Source organism: Hyperolius riggenbachi, chromosome 4 (genome assembly GCF_040937935.1).
Source record: "Hyperolius riggenbachi isolate aHypRig1 chromosome 4, aHypRig1.pri, whole genome shotgun sequence".
In the NCBI taxonomy this organism is placed as follows: Eukaryota; Metazoa; Chordata; class Amphibia; order Anura; family Hyperoliidae; genus Hyperolius; species Hyperolius riggenbachi.
The window spans coordinates 171,577,935-171,596,225 of NC_090649.1; the positions used below are offsets into that span (position 1 = coordinate 171,577,935).

An 18,291-nucleotide genomic window follows, 5' to 3' on the forward strand; every position below is an offset into this window, starting at 1 on the left:
CATACTGCCCCTTTAAGAGAAGTGTCTGGTTATTCTTAACCCGTACACAGTGATATACTCGTTCTTTGTTGGTTTGCAATATTTATATGCATTACACGTAAGAAATAATTCAGATGACATATGTAACAGATTGTCGGAGTCTCTGCACACTGTTTTTGGTGATTCAATCAACTTACTCCATATGCCATTTAATAATTTAATATTATTAAGAAATGTCTTTGCATAAAGTCTGATTTTAACTATTACTTTTATAAGAGACAGCATTTACTTTATATTCCAGAAGTAATAGCAACTGAACTTGCATGATTCTCACAAGGACACAACATACTGTAACTATTTACTTAAAAAAAAACTATTGATCAATTAAAGTTATTCTCAGATTAAATCTGAGTCCATGTATCACTATTTTTGAATAAAAGTGGACTTGATCTACAGTGAGTGTGTGGACCTCTTGGATTGCTAGTGGATTACTGCTCTGGTACTGCACCTCCCTAGTGGTGTGCGATTCTTCTTGTGCATGTAAATCCAGTCACGGTCCAGGTCCCTCCAGTAGGTGGTTTGAGTTTTCAGTATTACAGGGGCATGATAAATATATTTAACATGGTTTTTAACCTTCCTGGCGGTAAGCCCGAGCTGAGCTCGGGCTATGCCGCGCAGGAAGATATCTCAGCCCCTGGTGGGGCGATTTGTGCCATTTAAAGTGGCGTGCACGCAGCTAGCACTTTGGTAGCCGCGCGCACAGCTTGATCGCCGCCGCTCTGAGGCGATCGCCCGCACGCAGCGGCAGAAGAGCCCCCCCGCCAGAGCCCTGCGCTGCCCGGACCAATGAGTTCCGGGCAGCGCTATGGGCTGGATCGGAGGCGTCTGACATCAGGACGTCGGCTGACGTCCATGACGTCATTCCGATCGTCGCCATGGCGACAGGAGAAGCCAAACAGGGGAGCGCGTTATATACGCGTTCCCCTGTTTGCTATTGATGCCGGCGACGATCGCACTAGAGGGACACATACATGTGTTTCATGTAGCTACCACTCTGGTAGCTTTACATGAAACACAAAATTAAAAAAAAAAAAAAGGATTTTTGCCTATTTGGCAAAAAAAATTAACCGCCAGGGAGGTTAACCTGCTAATTTCCTTCTTTTATCACCACTGCTATTTTACAACACAGATGTTCTTGTTTGTGGTCAATGGCTGGATAGTGTAATGATTAACGGCTCTGCACAGAAGGCCAGGGTTCAAATTGCAGCTCTTCCTGTTCAGTTGTAACCAGCCAGCACCTATTCAGTAACAAGACCCCCTAGTAGCTGCAGCTGTGGCGCTCTTTGAGTCCACCGTGAGAACAACGCAATATAAATGTTCTGTGAAAGAACGTAGGTATCTAAAGAGAGCTTAGAAAGTATATTTAGGTTAGGAACATGGCAGTTGTCACTATGAGTTCTACTGCCAATAACTAGCAAAGTGGAATTGTAGCATTTTTTCTTAGCCACTTCTAGACCACTATGGGGGTTAAAAAGTTTAGGGTTTGCTTGTGTTATGCATCACAAATAAATCTGTCTGATTATTCTAGTGATGCATATTTTACAGATCATTAATACTTCTTAAGGGTGAGTTCACACAATGCACGCTGCTTTGTGCTGAATTGCTGCATGTTAATGCATTTCCCATACAGTTATATATGCATGTTCACATTTCTGCATTAAGATCTCATTATCCTAACTCACTTGCTACACTGCACTAATAGTGCGCATTACATAGTAATTCTTCATGCTATAAAACAGGTGTGTGTTTGAACACGTAGAGTGTGTGTTGCATTCTGCACATGCCATAACAAGCGTGTTATATAATGTTCTATGCAGAGACCCGGGGGGGGGGGGGGGGGATATCAGCAAACACAAAACAGCCGCTTTTATAGTGAAATTTACTTTCTACAAAAATATGAACAAGCATGTTCGTTAGAATCCAGTGAGTCACTGAGTAGTGCAGCCAAATGATAAATGCATACTGTATGGCATTAAAAACTGCAGCAAGCACTGTCTTTTTTTAGTTTGTTAGGTTCACTTTAAAGGAATCATCATTTTTTTTTTTTACTCATCTTTTCTCTGCCATCTCTTAAAAGCTGGATGTTACCCTAATGGCATTCAATCAGTTAAGCTAGCCAGAAAGAAATCAAGCAAGCAGCACATAAATGTATGACTTACACAGGAAACTGGAAGCTGACTCCACATTAAGATTAATAAACTAAACGTTAAAGTTACATTACAATTAAAATTGTATGAGGTAGTGCTTTGAGTTTCATGCGCAGATAATAAGTGAACTAAAAGTCTGGCATTCAAGGGACACAAGAACAAGCAGGGTAATTGGTACAGCGGTGTCCATAAAGCACTCATTAGAATATTTTTACTGTATCAAAAAGCAGACTTCCTGGGATTCTTTATTTATTTTTCTTGCAGGAATGAAAGGTTTTCGTGTTTGTTACTTTGAAGGAACTATGTCCCATGCTGCTTGTTTGAGCCCTAATTATCAGATATTTTAGCCAAAAGGAAAAAAAAAAAACTGAAAAAAATCACTTATATTGTTCTTTTATTATTGCTTTAGTTTGGATGTTGTGTATCATCTTTTCCCATGCTTTGCAATTTTTTTTTCAGTTATTTCTGAGACATTTAGAAGAAAGAAAGATTTATTATAAGCAGCGTATTTTGTCACCTTATCACCTCAGCATTGTTGGCTGCTGTTGTTAACCCTCCTGGCGGTCTATTAAAAACCGCCAGGGGGCAGCGCAGCCGGTTTTTTTTTTTAAATCATGTAGCGAGCCTAGGGCTCGCTACATGATAGCCGCTGCTCAGCGGCATCCCCCCAGCCCCGCCGATCGCCTCCGGCGATAGGTGATCAGGAAATCCCGTTCAAAGAACGGGATTTCCTGGAGGGCTTCCCCCGTCGCCATGGCGACGGGGCGGGATGACGTCACCGACGTCATGGACGTCGTGACGTCTAAGGGAGTCCCGATCCACCCCTTGCCGCTGCCTGGCGCTGATAGGCCAGGCAGCGCAGGGGTCTAGGGGGGGGGCTGTCTTGCGACGCGGATAGCGGCGATCGAGCGCGGGCGGCGGCGATCGAAGTGCTGACGCAGCTAGCAAAGTGCTAGCTGCGTTCAGCAAAAAAAAATTATTCAAATCGGCCCAGCAGGGCCTGAGAAAACCTCCTGCACGGCTTACCCCGAACTACGTTCGGGGTTACCGCCAGGAAGGTTAATGTTGCTGTACCAACAAATCAGATGACAATCTGACTACTGGCTCGTCCACCCAACAAATATTGTGCCAGTTGGCCCTTATATTAGCACACACAGTATAAGCCCATATGGAATTAACTATTTCACCTGAGTTATCTTCTAGGAGATAATGTTCATCTTTTCTTTAAACTAACTTTTCAGCATTGAGCAATTAAAAGAGTACCCAAAAGTTGGTTAAAAAGTACCGGTACTATCACATTTATTTAGAGCATTATCCTGCTTGCTAGTGGCCTAAACTGCATTTTATGACAAGTTGTGAAAATATCATCTGGGAGAAAACTCAGGAGAAAAAGTGAATTGCATACAGGCCACGGGCTAGGAGATAATTTTTCATCTTCTCTTTAAAATAACTTTTCAGCACTCTGCAATTGAAAAAGTACCAAAAAGTAGGCAAAGAAGTACCATCAAAAAAAATCTGAGCATTTTCTTGCTTGCTGAGGGCTTAAAAGGCATTTTATTAACAAGTTGTGAAAAAGTATCAACAAGTGGGTGAAGAGTGCTGTCAAATATATCTTGAGTATTTCCTTGCTTGTTGGTGATTTAAAAGGCATTTTATTGTTTGCATGTGAAAATATCACCTAGGAGAAAACACAGAAGAAAAAGTGAATTGAATAAGGGCTGAAGGACCTTATTTAATTGACTTTTTCTCCTAATTTTTCTCCAAAGTGATATTTTCACATCTTGTCAATAAAATGCTTATTAAGCCACAATAAACAAAAGAATACTTAACCACTTCACCACTGAGAGGTTTTACCCCCTGAGCACCAGAGCAATTTTCACCTTTCAGCGCTCCTTCCATTCATTCGTCTATAACTTTATCATTACTTATCGCAATGAAATGAACTATATCTTGTTTTTTCCGCCACCAATTAGGCTTTCTTTAGGTGGGACATTATGCCAAGAATTATTTTTTTCTAAATGTGTTTTAATGGGAAAATAGGAAAAATGTGGGGAAAAAAATAATTATTTTTCAGTTTTCGGCCATTATAGTTTTTAAATAATGCATGCTACGGTAATTAAAACCCATGAAACGTATTTGCCCTTTTGTCCCGGTTATAAAACCATTTAAATTATGTCCCTATCACAATGTTTGGCGCCAATATTTTATTTGGAAATAAAGGTGCATTTTTTTCATTTTTGTGTCCATCCCTAATTACAAGCCCATAGTTTATAAAGTAACAGTGTTATACCCTCTTGACATAAATATTTAAAAAGTTCAGTCCCTAAGGTAACTATTTATGTATTTTTTTAATTGTAAATTTTTTTATTTTTTTTTTAATTACAAAAAAAAAAAATGGGGAGTGTGGGAGGTAATGAGTTAATTTTATATGTAAAAGTCATTTATTTGTATGTGAAAAATGTGTAGGGTGTAGTTTACTATTTGGCCACAAGATGGCCACAGTAACTTTTTGTTTTAATGCGAAGTATAAGGAGGCTGGACACGTGAGTTTTTTCTCACAATGATCGTGCTGCCCATAGGAGAGCAGCTGATCATTGCGGGGCTTAGATCAACGAACAGGAATGGATTTTCCCGTTCATTGATCTCTGGGCGAGCGGGCGGCGGCGTGTTTACTAGCGGCGGGCGGCGTGTTTACGAGCGGGAGCGCGGGCAGCGTCGGGAACGCGGAAAGTATGTGTTTCTCCGTCCCTGGTTGTTAAAGGATGGAAAAAGGGGCGGAGAAATACGTACGCGCGGGGGTAAAGTGGTTAAATAAATGTTGACAGTACTTTTTCACCTACATCTTGGAACTTTTTCAATTGTAGAGTGCTAAAAAAAAGGGAATCGAATAAGTGCCGAAAAGTGTAATGGCCGGTATGGGAGAAGGCAGAGGAGAATGACCAGAGTGGTGGGATTACCAAACCAGGAAGTCCAGCTAAATTGTGAACCCCATTAGTGACATCAGCTACTGCTGCTAGGATAATAAAGCTGCACAGTAAGAAACTATAAGTAACCTGTTACCGCTGACTTGTTTTGTTCACATACATTGCAAAAAAGTCAATAAAAAGGTGCTTAACAACTTAAAGGATAAACAAGGTGATAGAGCTGCATAAAAGGTTTTACCTTATCTGCTGCATAAGGTACTTGGGTCTTCCTACAGATAAGGTAAAAACGTTAATGCAGCTCTGTCACCTCACTTATCTTTTAAGGATCCACTAGTACATTAAGTGAAAAGTTGCACTCATGGGCCATATGCAATTCACTTTTCCTCCTAAGTTTTCTCCTGGGTGATATTTTCACAGCTTGTCATAAAATGCCTTTTAAGCCACCAGCAAGCAAGAAGACACTCAAAATAAATTTGATAGCACTTTTTCACCAACTTGTGGGTACTTTTTCAATTGTAAAATGCTGAAAAGTAAGTTTAGAAAGAGGATGAAAGTTATCTTCTAGGAGTTATCTTCTGAAAATGTTAATTGTATATGGGCCCTGGGGTCAAAATATATAGCTGCTATAATCCTCATCCTTTATTCTAGTAAGTGATCGACTTACCCATTTACAAGCACAAACCCTGTGCAGTGTCAGGAAACCTAACCAGATCAGTCATTCACTATATAAAGGCTCCAAGCTTACTGCTGGTTTATGTCCTGCAGAGTTCCTCTCATTATTCCTATTTTCTTGCATTGGCCAAGGGACCATGTTGCTTGGTTCACCTTGTACATACAGTAGTAAGCCGCTAATTACAGTGACCTAAAAGCAGTTATTGCGCTGTGCAAATAAACCTGTAATTCACATTCTCTCATTTTACAGTAATGCTCATGCATTTTTATTACACTGAAGCTTAAGGCTCAAATACACTTAACCATTTAATGGCAAGCATACGTATTAAAACGTCATGCTTTAGCCTATTAACGGCAACATGACGTTTTAATATGTTGAGCGTTCCCGCCGCCGCTCCGCACGTGTCCGCGCCGCTACCGCCGCAATTACCATCGGGTTTCCGTGCTATGTGATTGGGGAAGAGGACCGAGCAGTCCTCTACCCAATCGCAGTGCCTGGAGTGAATGGACGTAACCGCGAACGGCGGCTACGTCCATTCACAAAAACAGGAAATTGTTACAGGTTTAATACAGTGTAAAAAAAAAAGTGATCACTTCCTATTACGAAGAGTGTTCACTAGCGCCATCTTGTGGACAAAAAGTATATTACACATACATGCACATACATAATATGAACATACACAGTATTAATAAATTAATACATTACACTTCCAACCCCCCCCCCTCCCCCCCCTCCCAAAAAAAAAAAAAACCTTGTAAAAAAAAATCAGCTTCAAATAAATAAATAAATAGTTGCCTTAGGGACTCATCTTTTTTCAATCTATATTTTATGTGGGAAAATTTATTTTACTTTATTACATAGGGGCTTGTAATTATGGCCAGAACAACAAAAAACCCCCCCAGAAAAATAACACCTATATTTCAAAATAATATATTGTCGCCATACATTGTGATAGGGACATAATTTAAACGGTTTAATAATCAGGACTACTGGGCAAATAAAATGAGTTGGTTGTATCCACTGGAGAATGTTTAATTTTAAAACTATAATGGCTGAAATCTGAGAAATAATGATTTTTTTCCATTATTTTTGTATTTTTCCAATTAAAACGCATTTAGAATGAAAAAATTCTTAGCAAAATGTACTACCCACAGAAAGCTTAATTGGTGGCAAAAAAAATGAGGTATAGATCATTTTCTTGTGAGAAGTTGTAATAAAGTTATTAGGGAATAAAAGGGAGGAGCACTGACAGGTGAAAATTGCTCTGGTCCGTTAGGGTAAAAACCCTTGGGGGTGAACTGGATAAATTACCAACAATCTGTCCATCTATCTTTCAAACTTGTCTGATGGAAGATAAGTTGGGTGTGTGTACGGCGTTGGCTGGCAAACAACCAGATGACCAACTGATAACAGGTTGTTTGCCAGATCCAACTGGTGGGTCAATCTGCCCAACTATCAGGCAGGTTGGAATGTGTGTACAAGTCTTTTGAATAACTTTGCTGTTTTTGAATGTAGACATGTTGTGCAGTTTGTCATTTAGCTTGCACGCATAGTATTTAAGTGAGTTGGTTGCTTAGTTGATTGGTGTGTGTGTACGTACTGTGTGTACGTGTGTACGTAAACAACTTGTTGTGCAGCTGGTCATGTTGTGCGGTTGGTCGTGCATAAGGTTGTACGTGCGTATGAGCCTTTACTAACACAAAAATACAGCTCTACATGAGTAAGTATCTAACCTAAAGCAAGTTTTCTCGATTCAGGTTTGCTTTCAAGGGCAAACTGCTAAAAAAAATGGTACAAAAAACAATAGTGATTTGTTAGCAGATTAACACTTCCCTTAGCATTTATTTACAATGGATCTTATGAGACCAGATACAGTTTAAAGCTTTGTTTTTGCTAAAATGTCTAATATATAAGAAGTGTAAAAATGATGGTGATCCTATAATACCACACAGTTTATTTTTACTTAAAACTGGGATAAAAGTACACACTAAGCTGTTCTTGTAACCAAACTTTTTATGCAGCAGAAAGATAAGCGAATAAAAATAAAAACTGTTCTTTAAATCCTAGGCTTTCCACCTCCTAGATACATTTGGGCTAATTTGCTGAGGTTTTGCTTTGTTTGTGCTCAGCATGTATTTTGGAAAACTGTGTTGAAACAAATGGCATATAACTGCTCAATAAAACTGCTGCTAAGACATAATAATACATTTATTCTCAGTTGAATATATCTACGCTAACAGATGACTCATTGTGCATATAATCTGAACCCATACTGATGTTTTTGAATTGCATTACCTACACACAGTAATAACAAAGACAAGTATGAGTGACCCATCACGATGTGATATTTAAAAAACATTCTGTACGAACTAGGCTCCATGGTGAAAAATTAATGTAACTGCTACTGCCATCCATATCACTGTTCCTCCATCCTCTCTTATTCAGAACTATCAGAGTGGCTTGGTTTGTGAGATGCTAAATTCTCTTTCATAGCAACAGAAAGCCTAACTACCACTATGACACAGCCTAGGGACCAGTGCACAGGACTGGCCACTAGGTGCAAATCAGACAGCAGACAATGTAGTGAGAAACACAATTCCATCTACCCCTCCACCCACTTATATGCAGAAAGACTTTCACAGCCAGGAACAGAAACCCTGCAGCTGCTTGCCAATTTTATTAATGCTCTATACATTGCAATACACCAAAACATTCAGAACCAACTCCGTAGAAATAGAGGGATTCTTAGTTACATATGTTAATAATAATAATGCTAATATTTGTATAGCACTGTTCTTCTTTCAGACTCAAAGAGTGTATAAGCTGCAGCCACTAATGGCATGCTCAGTAGGAAATCCTGCAGTGTTAGGGAGTCTCGCCCAAGGGCTCCTTAGTGAATAGCTACTAGCTTAAGCCAGGATTCAAACCCTGGTCAAGCTTGCCTAATGAGCCCAAACAAACTGGCCCCAGCTCTGGCTATTTTATCGGAGCCATGCGCACCCAAATTTCTGTTAATTGCTAATATTTACATGGTGGTCTATGGGGTACCCAAACGCTGCTTGATATTTATTGTATACAGGTGGTGTGGTTATCAGTATGTTTGAGGGGGGGGGGGGCAGTTAAGCATTGGTTGGGGATAGGTTAGGGTTAGACATCGTGGGGGTTGGTTAGGGTTTTGCATCAGTGGGAGGGTCATTTAGGGTTAGGCATTGGTAGAGGTAGGGCTCATGCGAGAATAGGGTTAGGTTTAGTGATGGTAAAATAACGGCAACATTTACTGATATTTTACTATCAGAATTACCACTGCCAAATACTAGAATATTGGTGATATTACTGATATTATGCTAGAGGCTATGTATGGTGCCCAAATTTCTGCTGTGCCCATTGTCCATGTATGTGATAAACTATCTGTTACATAGATTTTTGTCTTAAACAAAATGTCAGCAGAATTATATATATATATATATATATATATATATATATATATATATATATATATATATATATATATATATTGTAGTGACACCGCCATTAGCTTAGTCATCCTCAGAGCAACAGGATCTAATAACTTGATGGCCCCCATGGTCCAACTCCAAACCTTTGGAGCCAGAGCCTTCTGTCATGCTGCCTCTACCCTTTGGAATGCCTTGCCACACCCAATCAAGCCACCTCCAACTCTGGAGGCGTTTCAATCAAAACTGAAAAGTTTGGCATTTAGGATGACAACATAACTTTTTCCAGTGTAACACATCACAAACTGCAACTATGTACAATCTGAGACAAGCTTATGTGCTTTGGGTTCTACAGAAGGAAGTGATTTACAAATGTTTTATTGTTGTTGGCCTGTTTTTTCTGCAGTGCCACCACAAAGGTTGGTGTTCAACTAACATAGACACTATATGTGGCCATTAATCTTGTCAACTTTCCTACAGTATTTGTAACTGAAAAATTCCGTTAACTGAAAGAGAAAAACATTTTACAATAAAATCCGCAAATTAAATTGTTAAGAACTTTAGTTGAGAACCAAACAAGCAAGGAACCAGTTTGGAATTTATAATGTTAGCCAATAATCGTTACCTGTGCTTATGATGTCTCTATCTACTTCAAACTGTGTATGCTGAGCGGTATTTGGAGGCTGTGAATCAACATCCCCCTCTGCGTGGTCAGTTTCCAAAGTGAAAAATCCTTTTAAACCCCTGTAGGCAGATGCTTGTTTTTTCCCTCTGAGGACAACGTTCTGAAATTCCTAAAGTACAAGAACATGACTTTTAATGTTGCTCTGCTTTAATGGAAAGATTTCATACATAAATTGGTCTTCCTTTGCTGGATGCAGACATCCTTGCTTTAGAAATTATTAATCTACACATCACATTCGACTTTCAGCTTAATCATGTTTTCATAAGGCAACAGGATAAAGAGATACACGTTTTTGATAAGATATTCAAGATAAAACATTCTCACAATTCCCTGAAGCCTTTAACCAGCTGAGTGTGTAATGTTTCTCTGTTCTATCCAAACCAGTGTGTCTCCTGGTGCAGTAATCATATATAATAGAGGTCACACAGAGTAAGGCTCACCACTCTTTGACAAAACACTTATATGATAGCATGTCTAGGTGTCTACATGGAATCTTCTGCAAGTGGGATGTAATGAACACTGAGGCCAAGCGACTCAGCGAAATTAAGGTCACAGTTTTGTTCCCTGCATGTGGAGAGCTCTGCCATTTTTCAATAAGTATATAATAGGATGTAAGATTCCAGCAATATTTAGAGTACAATTATTTGAATATGAAATAATTTGCACACACAGATTATATATAGTGCCGCAGCTGATATTCTTGCCACAGGCTTCCATATGTACTCATGTCAGTGTTTAAGGGGGGTCGGGGGGAAATGAGTTGAACTTACCCAGGGCTTCTAATGGTCCCCCACAGACATCCTGTGCCCGCGCAGCCACTCCCCAATGCTCCGGCACCGCCTCTGGTTCACTTCTGGAATTTCAGACTTTAAAGTCTGAAAACCACTGTGCCTGCGTTGCCGTGTCCTCGCTTCCCCTGATGTCACCAAGAGCGCACGGCGCAATCACAGACCATACTGGGCCTACAATGTACACTCCTGGTGACATCAGCGAGAGCAAGGACACGGCAATGCAGGCGCAGTGGTTTTCTGACTTTAAAGTCTGAAATTCCAGAAGTGAACCGGAGGCGGAGCCAGAGCATCGGTGAGTGGCTGCGTGGGCACAGGATGTCTGTGGGGCACCATTAGAAGCCCCGGGTAACTTCAACTCATTTTCCCCCGACCCCCCTACAGTATTCCTTTAAAGAGATGAGAAAGACAGAGTTGGTAAACATGAAAAAACATCTAATTAAAATTGAAAGTTTAAGTGTGGAATTTTATTTTCCTTTATCTGCACAGTAGTAATGTTGAGTCACACTAAAGGTAGCCATACATCTAGTGATGATGGACAGAGGTGACTAATGCTAGAAATACACAGCTCGATTCTGAGCCATTTAGATGGCTTAATAGATAATTTCCCACAAGTCCGATCTCCTGCCCGATCATTTCGCCGCTCGATTCTGCATTGAGGACAATAGAAAGAGATAAGAAAAACGAGCAGAAGATAAAAGAATCATCTAAAGAATCGAGCCGGGAATCGATCGAGCAGAAAAATCAAGCCGTATATGCCCAGCATAAAAAACAGATCTTGCTCTGATTGAATCTGATTGAAAGGAGATCTGTTGCCTACCCATACACCGCAGGCTGAATCAAGATTGATTTCAGCATGAAATCTTGAGGGAATTGGCCAAGTCATTGCCCCCTAACACTATCCCCTCTCGTGTAAAATGTGCCCCATGTGTGAATACTTTACCTATTGTGTCCACCCCTGGCTCCATCTCACATACACATGCCTCACATGGTTGCCAGCGTAATGTGGGTGCATGTGTGAAGTCACACATGGTTATGTGACGGAGCCAGCGGCAGACACCGACAGGTAAAGTATTCACGCACAGGGCAAATTTTACACTATGGGGACAGCGCCAAGAGTTCCATTGTGTTTTTCACTCATCCCGATACCGCACGCCATTACTGCCATGCACCCAATCGAGCCCTTCAGCCCTACATCTTGCAGCATATCTGATCGATATATCGACCTGAAATTGGTCACATTGTCGATCTGGCATGCTCTTGCCGGCACCCCTTTTCATCCGATTCGATTATAATAATGTGGCCTGATGTATGGCCACATTCAATTGTTCTACAGTCAACAAGGAAGATAGTAATATGACATTATGAATCTCCCTGTTATCAGCCTTTGATGTCACCTTTGTTTTGTCATGTGGTGATGACATGATAATCTCTCCATAGAAGTGCTGGGAATTCTCATACCTCCCCTTTCAGGACAGAGGAACAGAACAATATTGTGCATAGCTTTTGCACTGAGCCTGTAGTCATGTAGTAAGCATAATAATACAAAAAAGTCACCTGATACAAGAGTACGTTTCACCTGGTAGGGTGGGAAAAAAGCTCGCTTGAATAAGTTTATTTCCAAGCAAATTCCTTTTCTCTTCCTACGCCAACTGAAGAAGTTCGGGATGGCCCGGGAGCTTCTGACGAGCTTCTACACAGCCACAATTGAATCTGTCCTCTGCTCCTCCATCCTTGTCTGGTACGCCGGCTCCTCTGCCAGCGACAGGCACAAACTACAGCGGGTCATAAGATCAGCAGAGAAAATCATCGGGAAATCACTCCCCTCACTAGACCAACTCTATAACTCCAGACTTTGCTCCAGAGCTCTGAGGATCGTAAATGACCCATCTCACCCAGGCTTCCGCTTCTTCCAGCGGCTCCCATTGGGCCGGAGATTCCGGTCCATCTACACCAAGACTGCAAGACACAGGAATAGCTTCTTTCCCTCAGCTGTAAACTCTTTGAACTCTATGAACTTTCTTACCTGGCCCATTCGAGTAGCACTCGGTAGCACATGACGGCACTGCCGCACATCTTACATTCTACATATTTGAGCTCTAACTTGTGTTAAGGTTTATGGTTAAATCGCTGTATCTGTACTGTTTACTGTATTGTTTTTGTACTGTATTGTATGTCTTATTCCACACCTAGCCCTGTACATGCCAAAACCAATTCCGGGTACGACCTAGTCGTGCTTGGCGAAATAAATGATTCTGATTCTGATTCTGATTCTGGATATGTACATTGCTCCAAGTAAACAGAGATGCATATTGGGTTTTCCTAATTCAGTTTGAAAAGGAAAACTCACATTTACTCTAAAGAACATAATCGCTTTGGGAAATTATCTTGTTCAGTTTTGGGTTTAGTTTGGTTTTCATTCGGTTTCTGCAACTAAATCTCACCTGTAAAGATTCTCATATGTGCTTTGAGATTAAACAGATTGCAAATATTGTTTTAAGTCCACAAAAATGAATCCATCTACAGTAAATGTTAATCAGGCTTAAGTTCAGACAATTATTCATTATCTTTGAAAAATAAATCCCACTGATATTTATTGGAAAATGTGTTCAGCGCAGGGTAAAATGTGTTGTCCAGGAAACTGCTTTCAGTGTAGCGCACAGAACAAAAATGGCCATGAAAATGTGGATGATTTGCCTTATTCTGGAAGACCAAGCACATCAAGACAGATGAAAACACAGAAGATGTCGAGAAGCTGGCTTCGGCAGATAATTGTTTGAAAATTAGTTAAATGGAGCACATTTTATATGTAACTAATCTATAATCCATGAGGTACTGTTGCGAATGTGATATTGTAAAGCACGGTCATTTTTGCAGAACGTATTGACAGAGGCTAAACTTTATTTTTCACTTAAAATTCTTCTTCATTTTCATGAAAATCCATCATTTGTTTTTCAACAAATGTGTGCGACCAATATCTCTGTCTAGTTCATTTTAGAGACACGTACATTTGCAGACTTGGAGTACGCTTGAAATAGGGTTCTTGTTCTTTTATTAATTGCTTGTTCTTTTATTGATTGCGCTATCCTTGTTGCGCCATATACAGTACATGAATTATAAACAGGTGGGTGAATTGCTATTTATTTCTAAGATGAAACACTGTACACGACTTAGCACTGGTAAGCAGCAAAAACTGTTTCACCAGGGTGGGGTGTGGGTAAGGGTGAAGGAGGGGGGTGGCCGAAGATGGGACTTGCATATGATTGGCTGAATTAAACTGAATTATGACAGCTGGAATAGCCAGTAGGCTTGCGATGCCATTTGGAGGGGTTTGTAGGTTAATGGAGGGTGAAGTCTAGGGTGTCCTGGACCTGCACACACTGCACCTGCTCTCACTGATCCATGCTCTGGGCCTCCCTAATCCTTGGGACTAATTTCACTGCGGTACTTTATGGGTAACATTCATGTCAGATGTCAACCAGATCATGATGTCAGCTAGAAATGCAGTCTCCTACTGTTTTGATGGCAGAGACGGCTGCTAGTGGGTTGGGTTCACACATAGCACCACCCTTTATCATTCTCAGATCCTGCCTTTATGTCTTTTATGCTGCCTTCTGCATTCTGTCCATCATGCAAAAATCCTATTTGCCTGCTGTTACTTTAAGTACCCTTTTCTCGAAAACCACAAGGTATTTTGGAACTTGATTATATTTCCCTTGTTGCCAATGTTCTCCTACACATACCTAGCAAAATTCGTGGCTCTAACGTGTATAGAGGCTTTGCTATTTACGTTTAAATTCAGGCCATTGACATAAATGGAATTAGCAAAATTAGTTAGCAGAAAATTTGCGGTATCACCCAAAGATCTAGGAAATGTTGGCGAGACTGTCAGAACCGTTTTTGCTCATCCCTATTGCCGATGTCTAGAGGAAGAGAAAACCTAGCACTTGGTAGAAAAGCTTTTGGTAGCAAGAGCTTATGTAATCGTTTCCCTATAAAAAGGACCAGTGCTTTGCATTATGAAAATATGTTCTTTTTAGACAAAAGCAATAATGCAATAGAATGTTCTACTGATGCCTGGAAAGTAATGGAGGTTCTGTTTTTATACTCATCCATGCTCATTTCATGTAAGTGACTCAACAAGTTTTCCAATGCAACACAGCAGAAACATCTTGCTAAGAGAAGGTCAACAAAGATAAAGGACACTTATCTGTGTTGTCTGTGAAACTAGCTTCATGTGAAGAGTTCATATGAAGGAATAAAAGACCACTAAGGTCCTTATGCTTATGCAATTAAATGTTCTGAGTTTTCTCCCAGGAGATTTTCATCATCTTCTCTACAAATAAAATAACTTTTCAGCACGTAGAAAGGTAATAAGTGCTAAAACGTAGGTAGAGAAGTAATATCAAACTTATCCTGGGTGTTGTCTTGCTTTCTGCGGACTTTGAAAGTATTTATTGATAAGGTATAAGAATATCTCATGGGAGAAAACGTAGGAGAAGTTTATGGAATATGGGCCAATGTCTTCTAATCTAAGCCAGTGCATATTTGCATTTAAAGTGTACTTACCTCGGGATGGGGAATCCTATGGACCCTGATGAGGCTTTATCTGTCCTCTTCAATCTTGGGGATCCAACGCTGACAGCCCCCGAAAATCCACCGAAAAGATTGTTGGCGGTGTGCACAGGCGCAGTAGCAGCATGCAACAATATTCACATCTGCATTACGCCGCAGGTGTATTACAAGGTTTTCCTCAGGCTCTGGCGGAAAAAGCCAAGCCTGATCAGGTACGCTCTGCTGCGCAGTCGACTCACTCCTGCGCAGTAGAGTGGACCCGATTGGTCTTGGCTATTTCCACCAGAGCCCAAGTGGAAGCCTGTACTGCATCTGTTTGTAAATATTGATGTGTGCTGTTTGGGGGCTGCCAGAGCTGGATCCCCGAGGCTGAATAAGACGAGAGAGCCTTATTAGGATCCAGAGGCTTCCCCCTCCTGAGGTAAGTACCCTCCAGGGGGTCTTTTCCTCCCTACAGGTTTACTTTAAGTTTAACAGAAAGTAAAGACAAAGATTTAGGGATGAAATTGTAGCCAATGACTGCAGCTGTCTACCTTAGAGAGTCACTGTCATTTAAATGGCTAAGGAAAAGGATTATGGGTAAAAAAAAGTTATTGTGCCCTGCCATGTTTCTAAAAAGAAGAAGACACATATATAAAGATCGCTATCCTGTTAGCAGAACTATAAAACTACAAACATTAACCCTCTGGCAGATAATCCCGACACTGTATCGGGGTGAAAAAAGATGCCCATTTAGATAATCCCGATACAGTGTCGGGGTAAAAAAAAAAAGTTTCCCAGCACTTTACCATGGGTTGCCCTGGAACAGGGTGCACAGTCCCCTTTCTCCGGACGGTCCCCAGTGTCTCTGATGCCTTCTGGTCAGGACGAGCCTTCAGATCCCGCCCTCCGATCCCGTCCTCTGGTCCCCTCCGGTTCGCATCTCTTTCCGCATCTCTTTCCGCGTCCCTCCACCCTCTTGTGCCCTCCGATCCTCTCCTCTGGGCCTTCCGATCCCGTCCTCTGGGCCACCGATCCCGTCCTCTGGGCCACCGATCCCGTCCTCTGGTCCCCTCCGGTCCCTCCGGTCCCTCCTCCTTTCGCGTCTCCTTCCTCCTCTCCTTTAGCCACACGCAATGACGTCGCACGTGAAGTCGACGCTAGGGGGCGCGGCGGTAAATTTGTATTGGATTGAATACACATGTATCCAATCCAATACTCAGTAAAAAATAACAAGTTTGAAACAGTATAAATAAAATGACACATAGGAAAAAAAAAAAAACACCATTTGCTGTTTGGATTTTGCTGGTGACACTTGCACTGATATTTCTGCTGATTTTTCTGGTTTTGACCCTTGCTTGGACTATCGACTATTCTATCGACTGCCGCCTGGATTTGACCCTTGCTTTTTGATAACGACAACGCTTTGATTGCCGCCTGGATTTGACCCTTGCTTTTGGATAACGACGACGCTTTGATTGCCACCTGGATTTGACCCTTGCTCCGAATAACGACTACGTTTTTTCTGCCGCCTGCCCTGTAATGGCTTCCAGCTCCCGTAGACGCCTCTCCCCGCGAACCCTGATGCAGGAGTTTGATGACAGCGAGGATGAGCAGCTGTTATTCTCAGACTCAAGTGACAGCTATGTGGCGAACATGTCATCATCTGACTCAGAGTCTGACAGCGATGACTTCACCGAAGAGGTTGAGAGCATCCGCACATGGATCGCTAAAGACCCTACCCAGAATAATCCTGCCCCCCCCGCGATTCCCATTTACAGGCGAACCCGGCCAAAAAGTTCCCTGTGATCCTAACCCCCTGGCCTATTTGAAACTTTTTTTGGACGAGGCCATAATCCAAATTATAGTGGAGGAGACCAACCGCTATGCGGAACAGCAGCCTGGTCCATTCAGGAGGTTTGCTAGGGGAAAAAGGTGGGAACCAGTCACCCAGGATGATATATGGCTATTCCTGGCCATCCTCATCCTCCAAGGGGTTGTGGGGAAACCCCGCCAGACATCATATTGGAGCACCAACCGACTGATTGCTACACCTTTTTTTGCGACTGTCATGTCAGAAAACAGATTCAGCCTCATCATGAAAAACCTGCATTTCATGAATAATGAGACCTTTGATGAGGCCACCCATCCTGCCCCCAAACTGTGGAAGATCTACGACCTATTTCAAATGGTCATACGCAAATTTCAGTCCGTGTATGTTCCAGAAAGAGACGTTAGCGTAGATGAAAGCCTAATGGCGTATAAGGGGAGACTTGCCTGGAAACAGTATATCTCTTCCAAGCGTGCCAGATTTGGGATAAAATCGTTTGTATTGTGCGAATCTAATTCCGGATATATTTGGAATGCCATTATATACACTGGTAAAGGCACACAATTTGACCCCAGCTACAGCCAGTTTGGCCTTGCATCTGCCTCTGTCCTCTCCCTCATTTCACCGCTTCTTGGTCAGGGATATTGCCTGACCACAGATAATTACTACACCTCCCCTGAACTATATGAACACCTCATCAGACACAAGACTGATTCATATGGCACTGTCCGGCCTAACCGTCGCAATCTGCCATCAGCCTTTTCAGCTCAGAAGCTGAAGCCAGGGGAAATCACAGCATGGCAGAAGGGTAAACTGATGGCCCTCCGCTGGAAGGACAAAAAAGATGTTTCCGTTTTGTCAACAGTCCATAACACTGACTCTGCTGCAGCCAAGAATCGTGCTGGGAAGACAATCCAGAAACCCCAGGTCATTCTGGATTATAATCAGACAATGGGTGGGGTGGACCGTGCTGACCAGTGCATAACATTCTACCCCGTTGTGCGCAAACAGCAGCGCAAATATTACAAAAAAATCTTTAGACATCTGGTGGAGCAGTGTCTTTGGAATTCTTATGTCCTCTACAAGAAACAAAATGACAGGCCTCTTCCTCACTTTGACTACATTTTGAAGGTTTGTGAGGAAATATGCTTACAACATCAGCAACCACAATCTGAGGCGAATAGACCAGGACGTCGTG

At 41.6% G+C, this 18,291-nt stretch overlaps 1 protein-coding gene across 6 annotated transcripts in view; it reads right to left on the bottom strand.

Annotated features, from left to right (window-relative positions):
• The window catches only part of ZBBX (zinc finger B-box domain containing), a 291,614-nt gene that overhangs the window by 61,882 nt on the left and 211,441 nt on the right, over positions 1-18,291 (bottom strand). For all 6 annotated transcript variants that reach the window (XM_068280953.1, XM_068280952.1, XM_068280949.1 and 3 more), the window contains one exon: positions 9,861-10,029. In XM_068280953.1, the coding sequence (XP_068137054.1) occupies positions 9,861-10,029 (169 nt within the window). The remainder of the gene's footprint in view (positions 1-9,860; positions 10,030-18,291) is intronic.